This window comes from Theobroma umbraticum, unplaced genomic scaffold, assembly GCF_002168275.2.
Source record: "Theobroma umbraticum cultivar Fairchild unplaced genomic scaffold, ASM216827v3 scaffold_56.0, whole genome shotgun sequence".
In the NCBI taxonomy this organism is placed as follows: Eukaryota; Viridiplantae; Streptophyta; class Magnoliopsida; order Malvales; family Malvaceae; genus Theobroma; species Theobroma umbraticum.
In genome coordinates this window covers 11,358,622-11,380,462 of record NW_018397256.1, presented here as the reverse complement: position 1 = coordinate 11,380,462, position 21,841 = coordinate 11,358,622, and the positions used below count along the sequence as shown (strand labels likewise).

At 37.6% G+C, this 21,841-nt stretch overlaps 5 protein-coding genes across 8 annotated transcripts in view; 2 read left to right on the top strand and 3 right to left on the bottom strand.

The window, feature by feature from the left end:
• LOC110410751 (conserved oligomeric Golgi complex component-related / COG complex component-like protein) overlaps positions 1 to 2,522 on the bottom strand; it is a 2,911-nt gene extending 389 nt beyond the window's left edge. Inside the window, exons 1-7 of the mRNA XM_021420615.2 lie at positions 2,205 to 2,522; positions 1,950 to 2,102; positions 970 to 1,118; positions 801 to 878; positions 627 to 720; positions 460 to 534; positions 29 to 325 (exon numbers count right to left, since the gene is read on the bottom strand). Of these exons, the coding sequence (XP_021276290.1) occupies positions 29 to 325; positions 460 to 534; positions 627 to 720; positions 801 to 878; positions 970 to 1,118; positions 1,950 to 2,102; positions 2,205 to 2,354 (996 nt within the window). The 5' untranslated portion in view covers positions 2,355 to 2,522. The remainder of the gene's footprint in view (positions 1 to 28; positions 326 to 459; positions 535 to 626; positions 721 to 800; positions 879 to 969; positions 1,119 to 1,949; positions 2,103 to 2,204) is intronic.
• Positions 2,523 to 3,536: 1,014 nt separating this feature from the next.
• On the bottom strand, positions 3,537 to 4,629 carry LOC110411361 (proline-rich family protein). Its single transcript, XM_021421486.1, has one exon. It carries the CDS (start codon positions 4,281 to 4,283, stop codon positions 3,717 to 3,719), a length of 567 nt encoding a protein of 188 aa, XP_021277161.1. The 5' UTR covers positions 4,284 to 4,629; the 3' UTR covers positions 3,537 to 3,716.
• A 1,977-nt stretch (positions 4,630 to 6,606) lies between these two features.
• Positions 6,607 to 10,840, bottom strand: LOC110410165 (kinase with adenine nucleotide alpha hydrolases-like domain-containing protein). Of its 3 annotated transcripts, none has more exons than XM_021419748.1 (9): positions 10,521 to 10,840; positions 10,289 to 10,362; positions 10,007 to 10,128; positions 9,715 to 9,930; positions 9,261 to 9,555; positions 9,021 to 9,122; positions 8,081 to 8,509; positions 7,008 to 7,883; positions 6,607 to 6,745 (listed from the first exon to the last, which is right to left on the bottom strand). In XM_021419748.1, the coding sequence occupies exons 1-9, from the start codon at positions 10,678 to 10,680 to the stop codon at positions 6,674 to 6,676; spliced, it is 2,346 nt and encodes a 781-aa protein (XP_021275423.1). In that variant the 5' UTR covers positions 10,681 to 10,840; the 3' UTR covers positions 6,607 to 6,673. The 3 variants fall into 3 exon arrangements, with proteins under 3 accessions (XP_021275423.1, XP_021275424.1, XP_021275425.1); XM_021419749.2 differs by having other exon boundaries at positions 9,715 to 9,915; XM_021419750.1 differs by having other exon boundaries at positions 10,517 to 10,673.
• A 1,247-nt stretch (positions 10,841 to 12,087) lies between these two features.
• On the top strand, positions 12,088 to 16,605 carry LOC110410166 (Cyclophilin-like peptidyl-prolyl cis-trans isomerase family protein). 2 transcript variants are annotated; one of them, XM_021419752.1, is made up of 10 exons: positions 12,088 to 12,414; positions 12,507 to 12,685; positions 12,773 to 12,874; positions 13,020 to 13,126; positions 13,245 to 13,371; positions 13,705 to 13,927; positions 14,760 to 14,799; positions 15,238 to 15,433; positions 15,782 to 15,894; positions 16,141 to 16,605. In XM_021419752.1, the coding sequence occupies exons 1-10, from the start codon at positions 12,195 to 12,197 to the stop codon at positions 16,295 to 16,297; spliced, it is 1,464 nt and encodes a 487-aa protein (XP_021275427.1). In that variant the 5' UTR covers positions 12,088 to 12,194; the 3' UTR covers positions 16,298 to 16,605. The 2 variants fall into 2 exon arrangements, with proteins under 2 accessions (XP_021275427.1, XP_021275426.1); XM_021419751.1 differs by having other exon boundaries at positions 15,782 to 15,919.
• Positions 16,606 to 19,167: 2,562 nt separating this feature from the next.
• On the top strand, positions 19,168 to 21,194 carry LOC110410167 (nuclease). Its single transcript, XM_021419753.2, is given in 2 exon segments — positions 19,168 to 20,233; positions 20,236 to 21,194. Coding segments are annotated over 2 exon segments (1,467 nt in total). The 5' UTR covers positions 19,168 to 19,410; the 3' UTR covers positions 20,880 to 21,194.
• Positions 21,195 to 21,841: the final 647 nt, after the last annotated feature.

Sequence of the window (21,841 nt, the reverse complement as noted above, 5' to 3'; positions counted from 1 at the left end):
AGACATGAATAATTTTAAATTCTCTCACCATGCTCTGATCCAGAATATTTGACAGCGATCCACCTTCTGTTATCTTTGGAAGCATGACTTTAAGAGTTTTAAGGTGTGAAGTAATCTGATGCATAGCCCAACTAAAAAGAAGTCCACCATCATAATTTTGTTCACAGCCAGAAGTATCATCAGCAAATATTGCCCGATATTGGTTAACAACATCGAAAAGATGCATTCTATGACAGCTTATCATCCCTTTTAGATACTCATAAGCATTTCTCTGATCCAAATCCTCAAGAATTCCAGTGAGCCATGATTCTCGGCATCTCAAAAACTGAACCATAAAATAATGCTGTCAGAGGGGGACACATGAAAGTAAAACTGAGCAGGGGGGCAGCAGGGAGTATACTCAAATGATAAAAGGAGGGAATGGGAAAGAAATTGGTGAAGTAGCTCTATAAAAGTTACCTGCAATCGCATTTCATACTCACTAAACACTCCTATTCGGCGTAAATATCCAATAATCCGAAGGCACTCTGGTAACTGCAATACACAGATCATATACTTGACTAAAATTCCAAATAACATCAAGTTACGTTCAAAGCATATGTTCAACATCACTTCCAAACAAATACCTGAATATTAGAACGAAGCTTCTGGAGAAGCTGAGAGAGAAGAGATTGGGTTGTCTGCCTGACTTCTGCAGCCAATGCTTGAATAACAGGTAATCTTTCAAAAGGAGAAACACAAATCTCAGTCAGCTGTCTTCCACAAGTTACAATGGAAGGAAATAATAGGGGTTAACTCACTTCGGGTGCATGGTTGATAGTTTGCAAACAAATGCTTCTAAATCAAGAGCTTCATCATAATTTCCATTCCTTACACATCTGCAGAAAAAAATATTGAATTTAATGACACACTCTAGCATGTATTCTGTAAGACCAAGTACCTCACGTTTACAATTGTTCAAGCACATACGTGTCCATAAGCTGAGGAATCTCAAGCAAGTCAAGCAAGGTACTGTGATTTGCTAGCAGAGTCTGGTTCATCTTCCTTTTCTCCAAAATCTGTTCTGCAGATTCAATGAACTCTGTGCAACCAGATGTCAGGTTTGGGATCTCAGTTATCTGCAAAAGCCAAATCCTATATATAAGCATGCCTGCAAAAGAAGCTTTCTAAGAATTAACAAGAAAACTTAGTAGATCAATGCATCACCAATTCCAATCTTCATAAGATTCCTAAGTCATGTAAGGCCACTTTATTTTCTCTTTTAACTCGAGAGTTTCCACTTTGTACCTTTGTGGTTGCCATGAGATTGATTCCATCTTAGAAGTAGAGCAACCTTATCTAGCTCATTGGTCATCAAGATATACAGGTTCTGCCTTCTTTCTCCTCTTATTGATTTTGTACATATAAATATAGACAGAGAAGCAAATACATCAAATGACAAAAAACTGTTCTTAATTCATCACTCAGCGAGAAAATCCAACAGTATGCCCTCACACTTTATCTCAAGATGCTTTCACCACTAATTCAGACACCACATAAATGGAGCTTTTTTTCAAGGCAACCACTATCTCAAGATCCACCAGATAGACCAGGATTGTATAGAATGCCTGTACTAGTCCATAAAATCACACTTCTTATTACCTAATTTTAGATCCTAATGAAACACCTCTCCGATTGAAACTTTCAGGAGTGTGCAAAGCTCTTTTAAAACAATTATCGAACCTCCTTGAATTTTGGTCCCAAAACGCCAGTTGCAAATTAAAAGAAAATGTTCGTAAATGTTCAGTTGCATGCATTTTACTCTTTCCTAATCTCATAATGTATCCTACTTCAAAATCAGTGCATACCAATCAATCAGATCAAAGGACATCTCAGTGAAGCAAACAATTAAGTCCCAGAACCTTAAAAAAATTAATATGCGATTGCATTTATTAAGAAAATGTAATTACCAGAGATTCAAGATGCTTATCGATAGAAGTAACTTCCTCTTTGATCGCAACCAACGCATCGGAGGCAGCAATGAAAGCGCGGTAATTACCAACCGCCACTTCTTGCATTTGCCTCTGAAGCCTCTCCGCATCAACTCGAAGAAGCTCAGGCTCCTTTTATTTTAATAAAAATTACAAAAACAACAAAGACGATTCAATATCAAACAACATATACAAAGAAATGAATAGAGCAAAAGAAAAATGAAAGAAACGGACCTTATGGAGCCGATCGAGAGTGAAAGAGAGGAGCTCGGAGACATAAGGCTGTTGAGAGACGGAGGCAAGAGGGAGAAGACCGGCCATGGCCGACGTCGGTGAGGCCAATGTGGGGAGGACGTCGTCTCCATTCTCCAGTTCCATTACCATTGCAAAATTAGGGTTTTTTTGGATCCTCTCTCGGAGAGAGAAACAGAGCCGGAATCTGTTAGACGTAACGGAGATTGAGTTGCGCTCTGTACAGCTTTAGCTAGAGCTTTGTCTCTGGTTCGGTTTTGTGGATCTGAGAGGTTTTGGTACTGAGGCCTCCGAGGGGTGAGGTGCGGGCTAAATCTTTGGCCATGTCAGCATTTCTGGTGGGGACCCGATTTGCACCCGCTCGAATTTCATCGGACGACCTTAACCGTTGGATTTTCTGCATTTCTTTCTCTCTTTTTTTCCCCTCTTATTTTGGAGGAAATAAATTTATTCTTACTAAAAAATAAGGTGGTCATCTAAGAAAATTAACTTGTAACATATTCTTGATTCTTAGGGATGTTAACGAGTAAAATATTCATGATTATTTAGATAATTTAATTAGAACTTTATTATTTATTATTGGTTTAATTTTTTTAAACCAATGATTTTAAATTTTAACACAAACAATTAAAAAGATGATTTAAAATAACATTATACTATGATTTATGAATAAGTTAATTTATATTCTATAGTTTATATTTTTTGTTATTTCTCTTTTATTTTTTATAAAAATATAAATAATTAATAAAAAATCGATTAAATAAAGAATATTAGTTCATTTATTAATGAAGCTATGCTTTGTGGTAGATTATCGGTGTATAAAAATTATATGCTGCCTGTACATTAAACATATGTTATGTATGGAGGAGAAATTATAGGGAATATATAGGAAAAGAGAAATAGAAGTTTTTTTTTTTTTTGAAAATTTTAATATGCAAATTTATTAGAAAACGAAGGGAAAAAGAAATGACTTTAGTTGGTGAAATAGATTAATACTTCTATTACTATTTTCATATGGTTAGAAGGGCAAGCAGTGTAAAGCATGTGGTTTATGAACAAAATGTATTCCTCAAAATTTGCAGCGGTGGATTGGAAGAAGACCAGGCAAGATTGACTTCTGAGTTCTCAAGCAGTTGATTGATTTCACATTTTGCTTAGTTATTCTGCACTTCATTTTTCACTTACAGCCTCATCTGCAATGAGAAATGAAGGTCTTGATTTCAAATTAAGAAATTCCCAGCATTAAGAGAGCGGCTGATTGCCTTCTCTTATACTTAATTGAACCACAACAAGAGGAATAGCAAATTAGCAATAACTTGATACTAGGTTTATTTCTAAACAAACAGCAGAAAGGTAAGAGAAAATTAATACACAGAACAACCCAAATGTCTTTCTGATTTTATACATATATACCAGTGAGACCCCATGTTTTCCTGTAGAACATCTTGTAACATTTCCACCTCTTCACCCTAGTAACCCCAAAAATATACAAATTCAACAATGCAGTAACACAACATGGGAAAGTACCAACATTACAAGTGACAAGGAGGCCTGAAAAGGAAGAGAAGAGGCCTTTGATGCATAGAAGTAGTAGTAAGGATAGGGGTACTCATGGGGTCCTCCTACTGTAGGTGGCCCTTGACCTGGAGGTGCATTGTAGAAGTACTTAAAAGGAGGGGGTGGACTGCCCTTTGAGGAATATGATGAAGGTGCTGGTGGAGGTGGCCGTGGCAGCGGTGGAGATGGAGGTGATACTGGTTCTGATGGTGGTGGGGAGTGATTCTCAGATTGTGGTGGGAAGTAATAATAAGGCACCGGTGGTGGCGAGTGGTGAACTGACGGTGATGGCGGTGGAAATGACTTCAGCAGTGGCGGAGGTGGTGGTGAACAAATGACTGGACATGTTGCACAATCACTGATGCACAGTAAGCCGGCTGATGGTGCCCCCATTTCATCCTCATATGTTACTCTAGCTAGCATGACCACGCACATGATCCCAACTTTCAAGAGCAAGACAAGCCATTTGCTTCCTTGGGATAGTCGACTAGAACCAAAGCCCATCTGCGATTCTATAGCATAAGCTGAAACAAGTTGATGTTATGCCTTTGGTGAATTGCTAGACAGAAACCTGTTATACTTATCTGCTATATGACTTTATCAACACAATGCCAAATGAAGGCTATGCACTAGATAGCCCACTTTACCCTTTACATGCGTGTGTATGTCTCTTCTAAAAGTCTGAATTAGATGCTTCCTTGATGATGGTTTGTGATGTATTGCTGTAAAGGGGGAAGATTTACTTCCACAACTTTTTCCTTTGATCTGTAAAAAGGATTTGGATTAAACAATGGAAGGACAAAACTTTGGGACACCTAGCAGCTATTTCAATGAAAGGCCAGAAGTACCCTTGGTGACTAAGCTTTGGTCACAAAAGGGTTTGAAATTGGTTACCCTTCCAATATGGTTTTCTTATAGTACTGAAAAAGTGCTGTAGATTGTTTGAAGAAAGAGGATTTTTGGGTACATACTTGTCTTTCGGTGTTGATAGATATTTTTCTGGCATAGTAAACAAGGTTGGAAAACTAACAGGACATGATGAAGTTTCCTTGACAATTACAATTGACATTGGAAATGTTTCCCACTTGGCATTTCTTTTATTCAAAGATAGAGCTAATCACATGCTCATAAGCCTCTGTCTCTATCTCTTTATGATCATGGAAATAAGATAACAAGAGAATGATTAGTTGGGGGACCCAGACAACGGCGTAAAGGCAATATTGAATGACATGGTTAAATATTAGTGCTAATAATCTTCATTATCTGCTTGGATCTTGAAGCTTGTATATTAGTATTCTTTCACTTTCATGGAAGGGGAATCCAAAGCAAAACTTGTTTGGTAATACCATTCCTGCTTTTTTCTTATACCTTTCTCTTAACATAGTTCACCTTTGTGAGCATCAATTCTCTCCTTAGAATGCCACCCTTAACACTTTATTCTCTGCTTGTGCTTTTCTTTCAAGGGGGGCTCATTAATCTCCGTTTCCCATTGCAGGTTCCAAGGAATTCTTGCTTTTAACAGGATATCCCCGCCAGTGGCTGTTCCATGGAAGAACCAAGTCATGTAGCAATCATCTTGAATAACTTGGGGGGAGTACAGTTTGATTATGTTGACTATCCCACTCTCTGGATGTCCTTGACCATTACTGATGCTAATGATCAAATTTCAAAGCTGAGCAGAAAGCATGGAAGAAAAATTCAACGTTCACTTTTGACTTAGTTCGAGGCATTCTACAGTCCTCTCAATCTTCAGTCAAGGTCGAGCTATCACCTAGCAGGGTAACTGTGATTCATAAGAAAACTTTTCTGAAGCAACATCTTATATTTGGCAAAGATTTACTACATTAATTTGACACAAGTTTCAGGGAATAGTCCTGGAGATTGAAAGTTCACAGTGTACGTCCTGAGTTCTGTTCCCTTTTTGTCTATAGGGGTTGGTTTTGTGTGGGGAATGGGTTTGTATAGCGGTCTTTCCTGGCTTATATGCAGGGGTTGATCCTTGTGTGATTTTGTTATGGCATACCTCAATGTTCTTTTGAAAGGGATATGCCTTGCAAAATCTGTTTGCTGGAGAACTAAGGTTCTTTCAGACCTTTAATATAATTGAACTTTCAAAAAAAAATTGACACAAGTTTCATCTTCCAAGTTAGTAAGCATGGTCAAAACTTGTGTGTTCTGCAAGCTCCTGGATTCTTGTCTTCAAAGTGAAGAAAAGAAAAAAAAATGAAAATGATATTCAGGAATTGAATCTCATGAATATATATGTGTTTCAAGTCTTAACACAATGAAAAGCACCTTGCTTTCTGTTCTATCTAGGCGCTTAGGCAGGGTTGGCACCATACTTCCTGCAATACTCTGTCAAGAAGGTGACAGGTGTTAAGCTCTTCAGGCAAACATTGTTGTTTATCTGATTTCATTACAGGATCCTATAAAACTCACAGGAGAAATATTTACTTCAGGCCATGCTCATCTCTATGGAACAGAAAGAGAAATATCTGTGCCATTAGATGTGCAATGTATCATTATGATTGTAGTGTTGATGAGTGAATTTGATAGAATTTGGAAAAATTACTGAAAGTTGCCATCAGCTCATTGCTAATTTATCTTCTGAGAATAATTATACATCTAGCAACAAGAAAGGAAGCAAGTTTCCAACTCTTAAAAATAATGACTACTATTTGTTCTGCAAGCACAAAATTGAATTATGTTTTACTCTTGCTTTTACAAAAGCAACTTTTGCAAGCACTAAAATGACCCTGAAGATATACACATTTCTGATATCACATTGCATAATCCAGCATCCTTCCCTTCACCATCATGTTCACAGACATTGTTTTTTTTCTTTCATATGTAAGCAGCTTCTTTCTCTCAAATCTTCAATTTCATCTGAAATTTCATTCAGCGTCATCTGGTTTCGAGTCTGGTGTTGTTTCAGTTTCCACATCTGAAGTCTTACTCAAGGATTCCTAGCCATTCAATAACAAAACTATGTAAGAAAACCAGCTTTCAAGAATTGTGTGGAAGGAAGAATTCATAATGTTAAATAACAAGAAATTGGGATGGTTCCTGGATGCTTGAGTGATGTCTTCTAATCAACAGATGCTGTCATAACTATTTCCTGTTTCCTGTCTTTATGTAGCTATAAGCCTTTTGCCCATCATCTAAAAACCTAAACTCTTCATGATATGCATCTAATTAATTGATATCAATTATAGATAAGTCCCAAACCTGACTTGCTGATGATATCCTTGGCCTTGAAAGTGGACTGATCACCATAGAACGTGCCTGGCTGCGACTTTGACTATGATGGCTTCGTCCTTGGCTTTGATTACTACCACTGTGTCCATGGCTATAACCACTACCGCTATGCCCTTGGCTATAACCACTACTGCTGTATCCATAGCTACGTGAGTCAGAGCTCCTTCCAAGTTCTCTTAACCGGTTAAGTTCTGGCAGTATAACAGTGCCAAGATCCGGTCTATCCCTCTTCCTCAGCTCTACACATTTTAGTGCCATTTGAGCAAATGATAAAGCCTCTTCAACTGGCCAATCTGGCACCGCTGGATCAAGCATATCGGCAAAAGTTCCTTTTTCAATGGCCCTTCCAACATGGTGAGCAAGACCCATTGGAGGCTTGGCTGTAATGATCTGGAGCAGCATTATGCCAAGGGAGTATATGTCTGATTTAGTTGTTAGCATGCCTGTTTGTTGATATTCAGGATCTATGTAACAGAATGTCCCTGCTGCTGAAGTCATGTGATATTGTGTTACACTGTCAGCTACAGAAGGTGGAACTAGCCGTGCTAGGCCAACATCACTAATTTTGCTCACATAATTGCGGTCTAGGAGGATGTTAGCTGGCTTAAGGTCTCGATGCACTAGTGGCTCTGGCTTTGCTTGGTGAAGGAATAGAAGGGCAGTTGCAATTTCAGCAGCTATTTTAAATCGTTTCCTCCATGAAAGTGGAGGAGTATGGCCTCTTCGAAATAGCCTATCCTCTAAGCTGCCATGGATCATGTATTCATATACCAAGCATCCATACTCAGGGCAGGCACCAAGGAGAAGGACCATGTTTGGGTGTCTAATGCAGCAAAGGACCTCAACCTGTGCAGGGTTGTAATATATAGAACAGAATATTAGCTTGAATTCAAAGCATATGGATGCCTAAAGAATGACAGGTTGAATAATGTAATTTTTTTTGTAACAATAATGCCCACAACCTCTTTGTTCTCTTCCCACTGAATTTAAATGGTTTTAAGAAAATGAAAATCCTTGTCAGTAATGCCAACATAACACCTTACCTCTTGCTGGAATTGCTTCTTCCCTTGAGCAGCATCAGGTCTTAAAACTTTGATGGCAACAGGAGTGTGATCAAGTTTGCCTTTATAAACAGGTCCATAACCTCCTTCTCCAATCTTCATTGATTCTGAGAATTTTTCAGTAGCTTCTTCAATTTCTTCTATGGTATATTTTCTATACCGGACATCATTATTTGCCAAAGCATTCAAAGCCCGATTCTTTTCGTCTGCCTCTTTCTTGGCTTTCAACTCTGCTTGTCTTCTTCTATGTGCTTCCATCTCTGCTAGCCTCTGTGCTGCCTCAGCTGCTTCAATAGCAGCTTTGCACTTAGCCTTCTCCATCTCGGCAATGGCAAGAGCTGCCTCTTCAGCTAGCCTGGCTTCCTCAAACTTGCGAGCCTCCTCCATCTTCCACTGATGAAGCTCGTTAGCCTGGACTCAGAAATGTCAATTATGTTCTCAAGTTGATTTTCAATGATACCCTTTAGGCATTAGAAAAGACTGGTACGATCATGTCCTGCCTATTTTTGAACTTTATGAGCGCTTTGGATTAATTACATGTAACATCCTTACAATCAGGCAATTTACTTAAACTTCAAAGGACATCCTCCATCCCTTAAACTCCATTTCAGATTACAGTGTTTTTATACTAGTTACCAGATGAATAAGCATTTTTTAACTTTTATCTGCAATAACTTAATTATTTTGCTATTTCTTACTTTGTTGATCATTCCTTCATCAAAACCATCTAATGTAGCCAAACTTGTAGAGAAAATTTCAAATTTTGGATTCCTGAACGAAGTCAAGTGCAAGGTGAAGATTAATTTTAGTTTTTAATTCTTATATTAAGACTAAAGATTTTCTTGGAAGATTTTGTTGACAGAAACTGGAAAGAGGTTCTTTTTTCCTCTAAAAAGTGGAGATTATGCTGGCATAAGATTACCTTTCTTTTGGCTGTAAGAGCTTCTTTGCAAGCTGTGCTGTACATATCCATGGTTTGCTTAAGTTCAAGTTTCAATCTTCTCATTTCAGCTTCTATGTCTCGCTGCAATTCACGGTCGTATCATGTTATCGTATTAGTACTTCTGTCACTAGGCCGGCAAATGCCATACTTTAAAAACGCAATCCACAGTCTATGAATTCTCTTACTGGCACTCAATAGTTAATACCAAAGGCCACTTACCGTACTTTGTGGGAGTGACTCTGAAGGGCTACCTGACACCATTGAGAAATCTAAATCTTGGCCAGAAATATCCATAGATCCAAGGGCAAGTTTTGCTGGAAAATCTGACTCATTAGAAAAAGAATCATGGCTAGTAGAGGACTGTCCTCGGATACTTATATCAATGCTGTCCAATGACAAATTTGCTGGAGAGCTTCTTTGTCTATCACGCTCACGTATAGGTACTTTTGAGGGATTATCCAAGGACAGTCTCTCTGATCCTGCATTTCTCAATGCTCCCCTTGCATATTGTCCTCTGTTTTAAGTAAAAGATACAATAATGTCAACATTAACAGGCAATTAAAGCACAGTAAATAGAACGGGAGACAAACTTTATACTAGTACTAAGAAGAGCTGTCACATTTTCCATCACTAAACTTTTAGTCAATAGCAAGAATGGAACCAACTTTCCCACCTGCTTCCATCATCTTCAATTTGATCCAGTGGAATCTGTGGCGGCATTCCTGCAGATGGTGCCTTGGGTGGGGTAGCAGTATTAGCTACAGGCCGCTGTGCTGTTCTCACTGTCAATATCTTACCTTTGGAAATCACATATACTGAGCAAAACTCTGGTGCAGATTTGATCAAGGTGGTCGGCACGTCATGTTTGAATTTCCTATAAGACAAATAACTGAACTTTGAATTTTTAGTACAAAATGGAGAGAACAAAGTCCAGGAGGTAGGGAATTAGGAAGGAAGAGATTAACCTTGAAATAGCGTTCCTTGATGCTGCACCGAGGACCATGCTGTTAATCAAGTTCTTGCTGATATAGTCCACAAGTGCTTTAGAGATATCGGTATCCTCAAGGATAACCTCCCTCATTTGAATCTGTACGTGACAATGAAATTAGATATTGGTTAGAACTGGCCATCATGCCAAGACATATCTCTATCATCTTTTATTGTTTCTGTCTTGTAACTGAACAAAAGATGAACCATTGCTACTATATATCCCCATTTATTATATAGAAAATATGAGAACTAGGTACCCCTTTGCGTGCACAGTAGCCGCGGAAAGGAATGAAGAGCTGGTTTATGTCATAATCAGATTCTCCTTCACCCTCTGCATGTTAAAAGAAAGAACAAAAATAATTACCCATTTAAGAAGAATGCATGGCCAACAATCTTCCTTTGTGTTCTTTGCCATATTTCGTTGACACTTTCTTGAAACAACAGGCAATGAAGCAAAAATTAATATGAGAAACGAGAGAAGGTACCTACGGTTTTTATGCCTAACATGGACCAGGATGATGAGCGGGTTGGTGATCACAAGATGATCAATAGCCCAACGTACAGCGTGTGGGCTGTTTTTGTCCCTGTCAATGGCCACCGCAGTGGTGTTGGCAGGTACATTGCTTTCATCAGAGAAGTGAGGAGCCATCAACGGAAACTTGTGACTTGTGGCTCACGGCAATGTTCGCTAAAACTTTGTGATGACAGAATAAGTTGCCACCACCACCACCACCGCCGCCGTTGCAAACCACCAGGCCAATGCCTCCTCCAACTCCAGCTATAGCTGCTATACGAAAAAAAGAAAAGAAAAAAATCCTCCAAGAGAAAGTGGGAAATATAATAATAATAATATTATTGAAAGGCGAATGAAGAAGCCTAGGTTGAGATCTTTGTCCTGGTGTTTAGGTGCAACAGCAATATCCCCATGTGTCCTCCTAGCAACCAAAATGGACGTTCCTCATGTAATGAACCTAAGAATCCATGTCCGCCGCTCGCTTGTTTTAGCCAATTTGACCTGGCCCTTTCCTTCATTGTAAGAAAAAGCTGCATTTAGGAGTTCATTTTTTACTATAATTAGAGCATTTGACCATCAGTCAATCGAGCAGATTCATAATATTTGAAGTCCAAGTCTTGGTGAAGAATGAGTTGCAGAGGTTTATTTGCATGAAACTTACTATATATGGGAAAAACATAAAAGGAAAATGGATTTTTATTAAAAAATTAAATATTAATTTTATAATAAAGTCCAAATATGTAATTGATGTGATGTTAATGTAAGCTAAAATTCATTTCTAAATTTTTTCTTAAAAAAACAATTATTTTATTTTTATACGATAAAGCAATATGTTTATATGTTTATTTACATAGTAAATGCAATATGCTTGCATGTTTATTAAAATGTATTAAAAATAATTTATTTCATATTATTTTTATAATTTTAAAAAATTGAAAATGAAAAAATATGTAACATATAAATAATTACTTGATTAAATAAAATAATAGGAGTAAATAATACATTTGAAACTTTTACTTACTTTATACATAATATATTTATCTTATGAAAAGTAATATGATGCATAAAAATCATATTCATAGTTAACTTTATTTTTTTTCATTAAGTATAATTTATTAGGCTGGGAATTAGAAATCCATCTTTTTCATATGGAGATATATACACTTATATCAAACAAAAATATCTAAATGCTAATTTAATCGCTTACCTTACATTTCATTCTATTAATAATATATAAAAAGTAAACTCTTGAAGACTTAATTGCTATTGCAACAATAGTACAATTGATATTAATAAAGATAAAAATATATATTTAATTTAATTATTAATATATTATATATAAATAATGTTGCGAATGATTTTAAAAAATATTGTTACTAGCATATATATATATATATATGTATATGTATATGTATTAAGGTATATAAAAAATATAAATATTTTAATTGTGACATAAACGGTACCGGCTTAACTTGGCTCCAAAAGTAGTTTTAAGCTGCCAAACGACGTCGCTTCAAAGGTCATTCCTCTTCCCCACTCAAATTCTACACCCAAGCAACGTAAACCCAGAACCCTAATCCACGAAACCGTAAAAAAAAACCATTCGATTGTAAATTCGGACGCCGAATTGAGAATCCGATCAAGAGAAGATGTCGACGGTGTACGTTCTAGAACCGCCGACGAAGGGTAAAGTGATACTGAACACGACATACGGCCCAGTGGACATCGAGCTGTGGCCCAAAGAAGCCCCGAAAGCCGTTCGGAACTTCGTGCAGCTCTGCCTCGAAGGCTATTTCGACAATACAATCTTCCACCGCATTATCAAGGGCTTCCTCGTCCAAGGCGGTGACCCCACCGGCTCCGGCACCGGTAACCTCTCTTTTCTCTCCTTTAATTATTGTTCCCTCTAGCTGTTTTTGATTAGTTAGGGTTAGTTATGAGTTTGAATTTTTTGTTTTTAGGTGGAGAAAGTATTTACGGGAGTGTGTTTTCGGACGAGTTTCATTCGCGTTTAAGATTTAACCATAGAGGTATCGTTGCTTGTGCCAATGCTGGTTCGCCGCATTCGAATGGGAGTCAGTTCTTTATATCTTTGGATAAATGCGAATGGCTTGACAAAAAAAACACTATTTTTGGAAAGGTAACCGGTGATTGCATTTTATATAAATTTGTTTATTTTGTAATCCATACTTGAGTGTTACTGGAACTGATTGTTGGTTGTTGGTAGGTTACCGGAGACTCTATATATAATCTTCTGACAATAGGTGAGGTTGACACTGATCAGAATGACCGGCCTTTGGATCCTCCTCCAAGAATCAAATCGGTTGAGGTAGCTTTTTCTTTGTTATTTTTTTGATGAAGTATAGAAGTAATTGACTGCTAAGGCATGTTGTATGTTGCTTCTTGATCTTGGTTTTTATAACATTTGAAGAGCGTTATGTCAGTGAGTTTTATCCTTTGATTTCCTGTTTTAGGTACTTTGGAACCCTTTTGAAGATATAGTTCCTAGAATATCTTCAAAGCCTTGGATCCAGCCCACAGCTGAATCTGAGAGGAAAGATTTGAAGAAGAAAGCTGTGAAGTAAGTCTTCTTATGCCATAATTGAGCACTTTCTTTTGAGCATGTTAAGGATACTTACGTTTATCATGATGAAGATATTCTTGTTACTTAAGGTATATGCGTTCTTTGGAGAATGCAGAAAGCTGAACTTGCTGTCGTTTGGAGAAGAAGCTGAAGAAGAAGAGAAGGAATTGGCAGCAGTAAAGCAAAAGATTAAGAGTAGTCATGATGTATTGAATGATCCTCGTCTCCTAAAGCAAGAACAGGCACTGATCCCATCTCTATCTAGATGTGCATTTTTCCCATTTTCTTTTCCAACACTTGAATAAATTGTCAAACTATGCTCAAGCCAAGTTACTTGATGCACAGTTTTCTTAAATTTACAGAAATTCTTCTTCTGACCATCCCCTGAACTAGCCTTTGGCATAGTGTGAATTTAATCTGGTTGTCTGATGAATACGTTTTAAAATTGTTACCAACTACTTAATGGTGAACATAACAAGTCATGTAGTTGTGCTGACATGCAGCATTTCTTTGTCATATTATGAGCAATTAATGAATCTTGAGCCCATATTCTTAAGACAACTTATTTGATGCAGGATTCATCCAATGTCAAAACCACTAAGGATGTGCAACTGTCTGTAAGGGGAGCTCTAAGCTCAAAGAGAGAAGGAGCACAGAAAGATGTAGACGTTGAGTTGTCTGATTCCCTTGATCATAGTGACGATGATGAGGCCAGTTTTGATGCACGAATGCGTCGTCAAATACTTAATAGAAGGAAGGATCTTGGAGACCACCCATCCAAGCAAAAGATGCAAAATGGTAACGGTTCAATATGGAACTCTTTTACGTTTTGGATTTAAAAATGGAAGTTTAAAGTCCCCGAAAACTCCTAATAACAATGTGTATTCTCATAGACTGGACTTTGTTGTCTTAATCTTAAAAATCTCTAAATTCCAATTTAAGAAAAACAAAACTAGAGGAAACTAAGATCAAGCGTTGCATTATGTTCACATGTACTAGTAACATTCATTTACAGATAAGGTAACACTGTTAGATAGTAGTTCAGTTCACACATTTCATGTCATGCACACGTGAGCACGCTTGCTCTTGCATGGTTCCTTCTGTGTTTAAAAGCACCCTTGAAACAAGTAGAGATATCTTGAAGAAACAATTGGAATAGAAATTTTCAAAGCTGTCACCCTCCCATGGAAAACATAAAAGAGGCAAGTATTTTGGTTTTTATCAAACAAGATATAAATGCAGATTAAGGAACTGGATTTTTGCATATATGGTTAATTTAAGAAGCTCTAATGTCTGAAAATGGATATTGCTGCAATTATAAGAGCTTTAGGTTTTCTTTCTGCTCAGCTTATGTTGCAGATCCGAATTAGAATTATCTATAGCACCTCATAATGAAAGAGCGTTATTACTCATGACCGTGAGATCTCAGGTGTTGTTTGCTGAGCACCATTATGCACTTGGTTTAAGGTTTAGCATTTATCAATAAGGTTTTGATCAATTTACCGATGTTAAACCCTTGGAACCTGTTGTCAGATGGCTATTCTTTCTAGTGTGCATCCTTCATTCCATCTGGTTTACTTATTACTTAGTGATTTCTCAAATGGTCTTTGACTTGTGGAATCTTGTGCAGGGAGCTCTAAACCAAATGACCGTGAAATTTCTGCACCAAGGTAAAGATATGAATGATATTTTTTTTTGTTGTCTTTTTTTCTACTCTTCCTTAAATCTCTCAAAAGGTTGCTTCTAGAGTATACATGTTTAGCAACCATCCACAGGGGTGTTTGACATGATGCATCTGTCAGAGGTTTGTAATTACATGAAAGCTGCTAAAATTTGGCAACCGAACAGCATTGCTTTCATTAAACATCTTCCTATTGTTTTTTAATGCTTTTTACTTTGTTCCCCAGTGTGTTGGTTTTACTAAGGTCATTGATTTGGTTTGGTTATGATTTAAACCATTTTTCCCTTTGGTTTGGTGTTTCCTTTTTGAACATTATCACCTTCTATTGCTGCTGCTTCACCGGGTTATTGAAGAAATAGAATCTGCTGCTACTGCTTTTTCTTTTTGCATAAAGAACTCAATATTTTTGTGGTGATGTTTACACTAGGTCCAATGATGAAAGAATTGATGATGACCAACCAAGGGTAGAAAAGCTGTCCCTGAAGAAAAAGGGTATGGGATCAGAAGCCAGAGCCGAGCGCATGGCTAATGCTGATGCAGATTTACAGTTATTCAGTGTGGCTGAACGAGGAAGATTGTTGCAAAAACAGAAGAAGCGCAGACTTCAAGGACGTGAAGATGAAGTATGTTTAAAATTTCTGTTTCAAATTCAATGCTGCTTTTCCCTTAATATTTTACTTTTCCTCCATCTTTGTTTTGTCCTTTCGCAATGCAACTCCCACAAGTTTCACTAGTTAGAATCTCCCATTCAACTTGATTTTTAGCAAAAAGTGAGCCATTATGCAACCTTCTCTGTGCTTATGAAAACCTTCTATCTCTTGCTAATCTCAAGAAATAAGAAAGGTGACAGGCCTATGTGAAAATATGTTTCCTCCTTTTAAATTTGAAAGCACATTCTCTGTGCACATATTGGAACTAATTCTAGTCCATAATAACCTACTTTTCTTTATTTGTTGTTTTGTGAATCCTAGGTTTTAGCAAAACTTGAGAAGTTCAAGCAATCTATTTCCACAAAACCAGCTGCTCCAAGCAGTGAGCCTGCAGGTGGTGAAAATGAGGATTTGTCTGACTGGAAAGCAGTTGGGTTAGCATTTGCTCCTGATACCAAGGTTTTTTTTTTTCGATCTCTAGAAGCATTTCAGTAAAACCAACTGCATGTGATTTTTGTAAGTATCTTATGAACAGTACCAATTATGTCATGCCAAAGCAAAAAGAAAAGCTTCTGACTACAGAAACTTTACAAGGTCCCCATGTATACTGGGGTAAGTCCAATTGCAACAAAGGAATCATAGGGAGTATAATCAATGGTTTTCTTCGAATCATCATGCAGGATGGTATGTCTCGCAAGGATGACCCGAATGACTATGTGGTTGTTGACCCTCTTTTGGAGAAGGGCAAAGAAAAATTCAACCGGATGCAGGCCAAGCAAAAGCGACGGGAACGGGAATGGGCTGGCAAATCTCTTACTTGATCTAGTTAAAGGCTGATGAAAATGACAAGTCGGTCCGTCTCACATGCCTGTCTGCCATTTCATTCACCTAAAGTCCCACGAATCAAACGTTGGGAGCTTGAGGTTGGGTTTCTCTTACCAAACAATTTGACGTTGATATTGGAATCAATGTCGAGATCACAAATTGCGGAAATATTGGATATAAATAAAAAAAATCCGTATCATGGGTAAATATGATGGAAAATTGTAGTAAAATGTTAGAAATTTTGAATGAAACTTTAATTTATATTCCTTCATATATTTATGCATATTTTAATTTTGAATGAAACTTCAGTTTATCTCTGTCATCATTTGCAATAATGCCAAATATTGTAAATTCGATGAAAATAACAATACTTAGTTAACATTTCATTTCTGAAAAAAAAAAAATATGAATGGGACTTATTAATATTCGTGGAAATTTTCATGAAATTTCCATAATACGAGACTCTAAACTTTAATTGAAAGAATGCTCTACAGTCTATACAGTTGGAAATAGGTGGATGATGAATGATGAAGAAGAATTGAGTATGAACTGGTTTTTTGGGTTTTCGCCAAACCCACAAAGGTTTTTGAAAATTCCACGATTTGACCGATAACAGAGTTCATCCTGGGGCAAAAGGGGGGAGGTATCTCTAAATAGCTTTGGAGGCAGGGCTGCAGTCTTTCTAGGTAAAGACTCATTCAACAACCACCATCCCATTCTAATGTGTAACATGAAAGAATTCATCACTAGTCAAAAGCTATTGTAGAAAGAACAACACACACAACACACACACGATTGACTATGTGCCATTCAGATTTGCCCACGCTAGTTTCTAGTTTCTACTATATTTATTGGTCCCATGGAATTTAAGCAAACAGATTTGGCTATGCCTAGCCCTGCTTTGGTTATCAACCCCTCTTTTTCCCAAAAAACCAGCAGGCGACAGAACAAAAAGTAGCAGATAATGTTGAAATTTGTTACCTTGCGTTGCCCCCACTTCAGCCCTGCTGTCTAAATGGTGTAACATGCAGCAGAAATTAAGCAATTAAGCCCCCGCCCCCCCCTTCTTACAGTTATCATCTCTGGTTAATTTTGGAGTTATTGAAATTTTAATCACACCCTTAATTATCCTTAAATTAGCTTTCATTACATCAATGGGTCTTTTACTAGTTCGATATTAAGCAAGCTTATAGTGTATATAATTTGCCATTATCATTATTGTCTTAACAGTACGCCATATATTTACCTAAATCTGCATGGTCTAGCGTATCTGGAAGGATCCAAAACATTTGTTTAATACTTTGTTATCCATTATTCCAGGACTATGTTTTAACTTGTAGGAAAAGAATTAAAGATTCTTCCCAGTTTTCTCATGGTCTTTTACCCTTTTCTTTTCGTAAAACAAATCTTTGGCAAAAGCGAAAGGGCAAAACACAAATTAGAAGAGAAGGAGAAAAAAACACGTGGACAAGAAGACATAAATTTTCCACAGAATTGTAACGCAACTGCCCATCCCATCCCATCCCATCCGCAATCTTCATTCAATTCCAATCAATGTCACCAAGCATGCATCAAAGAAAGCATCTCTCAACAGTTCGGATGATTGAGCGCCGCGTCATTGCCATGACTCAAGCCACCGATTTTTGGGCCCCACAATTTCTCACCCCCATTTCCATGCCTTTTTCAAATTATCAGACATTAAAAAGTTTACAAAATAAATATAAAAATAAATATCCTTATTTTTAAAATTTTATTAATTTTAAAAATTATTATTATATAATTTTCTTAATGTTTTATTAATTTTTTTTAAAAAAGGAGAGCTCGAAGCATCGGTGCTTGGTCTCCCCTTAGGAGCATCGATCTGATGCTTTTTCTGAGTAGCTGGCCAATGCAAGGGCATTGCCAGCTGACTTAAAGAGAAAGAAAATATTAAAAAAAATATATTTTTTAAATGTTCTATATTTAATAGTAACGCGTTTAGGGGTTTAAGAGAAAGTATTTATTTTAAAATTTAATAGAATTTTACATAATTTTGATTAAAATTTAAAAAATGAAAATAGTTTATTTTAAAAATAAAAGTTTATCCTACGTTCAAAGAGTATAATCCTATCTTGTGTTCAAAAAAGTGTAGTCTTTATCTTGTATCTTTGCCGTATCTTTCATTTCAATTGTCGTTTAACAGTTGAATAAGGGGGGAGCGGATATCACTGCACCAAATGAATAAAGAGAAGAAAAAATTTAAAGGCAATCCGCGTAATCCAAGGTCACCGTCCCACACCTACCGCCACCATCTCCAAATCTAAACCGGAGAGGACCAAAGGCCGCGTTCACACTTGCCACGTGTTTTTTGTATTTCTACTATATTCTTTCTTTGACATATGCGAGGCTGCGTTTGCACCCCATTTGCAAGCCTAAACCCATTCCAACTAGTTCATGGGATTAACATGTTGGTCAACCCCAAATTTTTATTCAAATGAAGCTGAAAATTTCAGACTGAATTCTACCTGTTTAAGTAAGTATTTTTTCAATCAAATAGGAAACGAACAAGCTGATAAATTAAAACGATATCATATTTTTTTAATTTTTATATTAATATTATTGTTTTTTTAAAGGATTATTTTGGTTTTTTTTTGCTTAATATTAATTTAAAAATATTTTTTCGTTTGATTAAAAGAGGGAATTTCGATGTAGTTATATAGGCAAATTTTATGCTCAAAATTTGTACACCCAACTCACATACGTAACTGAATTATTCAATGATTAAAGAATTAAAAAAAAAAGGGTATAAAGATGAGGCTCATTGGTGTTGATAGATTGCACCTTACCGTAACATTGTCTCAGCTATATAATGCATTTTATGCATCGAGACGCAAATCATTTGAACTCCCCACAAACATTGCCAACGTCAATTTGAATCTCTTTCGCGTTCACACTTGCTTATCCTTTTCACACCTTTCTTCGTTCGCTTTTCAAACCCCGCAAGAAAAACCCAAATTTTTATTTACTTTGTCTTTAATTTCGGCTCTTAAGTCGTACCCTTTTTTTCTTTCTGTTTCCTATATGAAACCCGCGACTCGGGCAACCCGAGGGCTCATTTTAGTTTCTTGTTCACTGTTTGCTTTGAAATGAATAACGGTGACAATTACAAGCGGCGGCGAAAGGAGAGGTTCGCCGACGAAGATGGTTATGATGACGATAGCTGTTCAAGTGATCATGAAACCAAGAAGAAAGATTTGAATGGTATCATCACTTCGTTGCTGTTGCTGGAAGAGCAAGAGAAGCGAGACAGGGACGAGCGGGACGAAGCATCCAATGAGGAGAAATCGATCTTGGAGTCAACCCACAGGAGGAAAACGAGAACCATGCTTGAATTTTACTCCGACCTCCAGGATTACTACTCCGAAATCGAAGAAACCGACCGCGTTAAGCGGAAGAAGTCTCGCACCATGGCCGCTTCGGTCGCCACGGCTTCCGTTAACCAAACGGAGAACCAAGCACCCAACAACCATAACAAACAATCCGGGTCGGGTCAGCAGAGGCGGTTGTGGGTGAAGGACAGATCGAAGGCTTGGTGGGACGAGTGTAACCGACCCGATTACCCGGAAGAGGAATTCAAGAAGGCGTTTAGGATGAGCAAGTCAACGTTCGAGCTCATTTGCGAAGAACTCAACTCCGTCATCGCCAAAGAAGACACGACTTTACGGAACGCGATCCCCGTCAAGCAAAGAGTGGCAGTTTGCATTTGGCGGCTAGCCACGGGCGAACCGTTACGGCTCGTTTCGAAACGGTTCGGCTTAGGCATCTCGACTTGTCATAAATTGGTCCTCGAAGTCTGTTCGGCAATACGCAGCGTTTTGATGCCGAAGTATTTACAATGGCCGGACGAGGATTCCTTGAGGAAAATAAAGGAAGAGTTCGAGGGCAGTTCGGGGATACCAAACGTGGTAGGTCAATGTACACGACGCATATTCCGATAATAGCCCCGAAGATAAGCGTGGCAGCGTATTTCAATAAGAGACATACGGAACGGAACCAGAAAACGTCGTACTCGATAACCGTACAAGGTGTGGTCGATCCTAGGGGAGTTTTTACCGATGTCTGTATCGGGTGGCCAGGGTCGATGAACGATGATCAGGTGTTGGAAAAATCAGCTTTGTACCAAAGGGCAAATGGGGGATTACTGAAAGGTGTTTGGATCGTAGGGAGTTCGGGGTATCCGTTAATGGATTGGGTTTTGGTTCCTTACACACAGCAACATTTGACTTGGACACAACATGCTTTTAACGAGAAGATTGGGGAGATTCAAAGGGTGGCTAAGGAAGCCTTTGGGAGATTGAAAGGGAGATGGTGCTGCTTGCAAAGAAGGACAGAAGTGAAGTTACAGGATTTGCCCGTTGTACTAGGAGCATGTTGTGTTTTACATAACATTTGTGAAATGAGGAACGAAGGGCTTGACCCAGACCTGAAAATTGAGCTTCTTGATGACGAGATGGTCCCTGAAGTTGCTCTGAGATCGGTAAGTTCGATGAAAGTTAGGGATGCCATTGCGCATAACCTTTTACATCATGGCCTTGCTGGCACTGCTTTTCTGTAATTTGCATCCATGAGGTTGGAAAAAAGATATACCCTATTTGTTCTTTATAAAGATTAGAAAATTCTTTCTTTGCATGTAGTATAACATTACCGTAGGGATTAATTCTAATTTTTGTTTGAAGGGGATGTGTAAAATTATATATTTGTCCCCTCTCACAAATGGAATTGATTTGGAGTTGTAGTTTGAGTAGTAGTCTTGGATTTACAATTACAACAAAAACGAAGATCTCTGTATTCCTAGGTTCTATACTTCTTCAATTATGAAATAAAGATATGAATGGAATCAAACATCAAAAATATTCTTTTAAATTTTCAATTTTAGACAATCTTATATGGAATGTGTATGTGATGTTCCTTTTTACTTTTTCCCATTTTTGGTCTGCACTCTGGGGGTGATGTTGGTGGAATTGTTTATAGATCTATGAGGCTTTTATCTGTATAGTGTTTTAAGACTCAGCTGTTCATCTCTGATTGAAAAAAGCACATGAATTGTTCAAAGAAAGTTACTGTTCTTATTCAGGAGTCAGGACCAGCATTTTCTCAGTTGTTGGTTTCTGCATTTTCTTCTCTCTGAAATGCTATCTGCCTCTCTCTCTCTCTCTCTCTCTGTGTTTCTGTGTTGGATGACCTTGAAATTGGTCGCAAGAGAGAGGGTCCTGCTGGCATTCAAATGTGAATTAAGAGCCTAGTGGGCACTTTGAATTTAATCGATGTGAGGGACCTTTGGGCCCATTTCTGTTTTAGTATTACTTTGGGGTTGTCCCTTTCATTTTACTATTCAAGTTATCAAGGTACATGGATTCCCAATGTTGCATTCCAAATTGAGATTCCTTTTCATTTTAGCCAACTGGTGGTAAATGCAAAGAGAAACTTTTGCACTTGCTAAAACATAATGGGCTTTGCTTCTATTATTTATTTCTCTGCGTTATAATTTCTTCTCTGTCAAAACCTGCTTCAAATCAA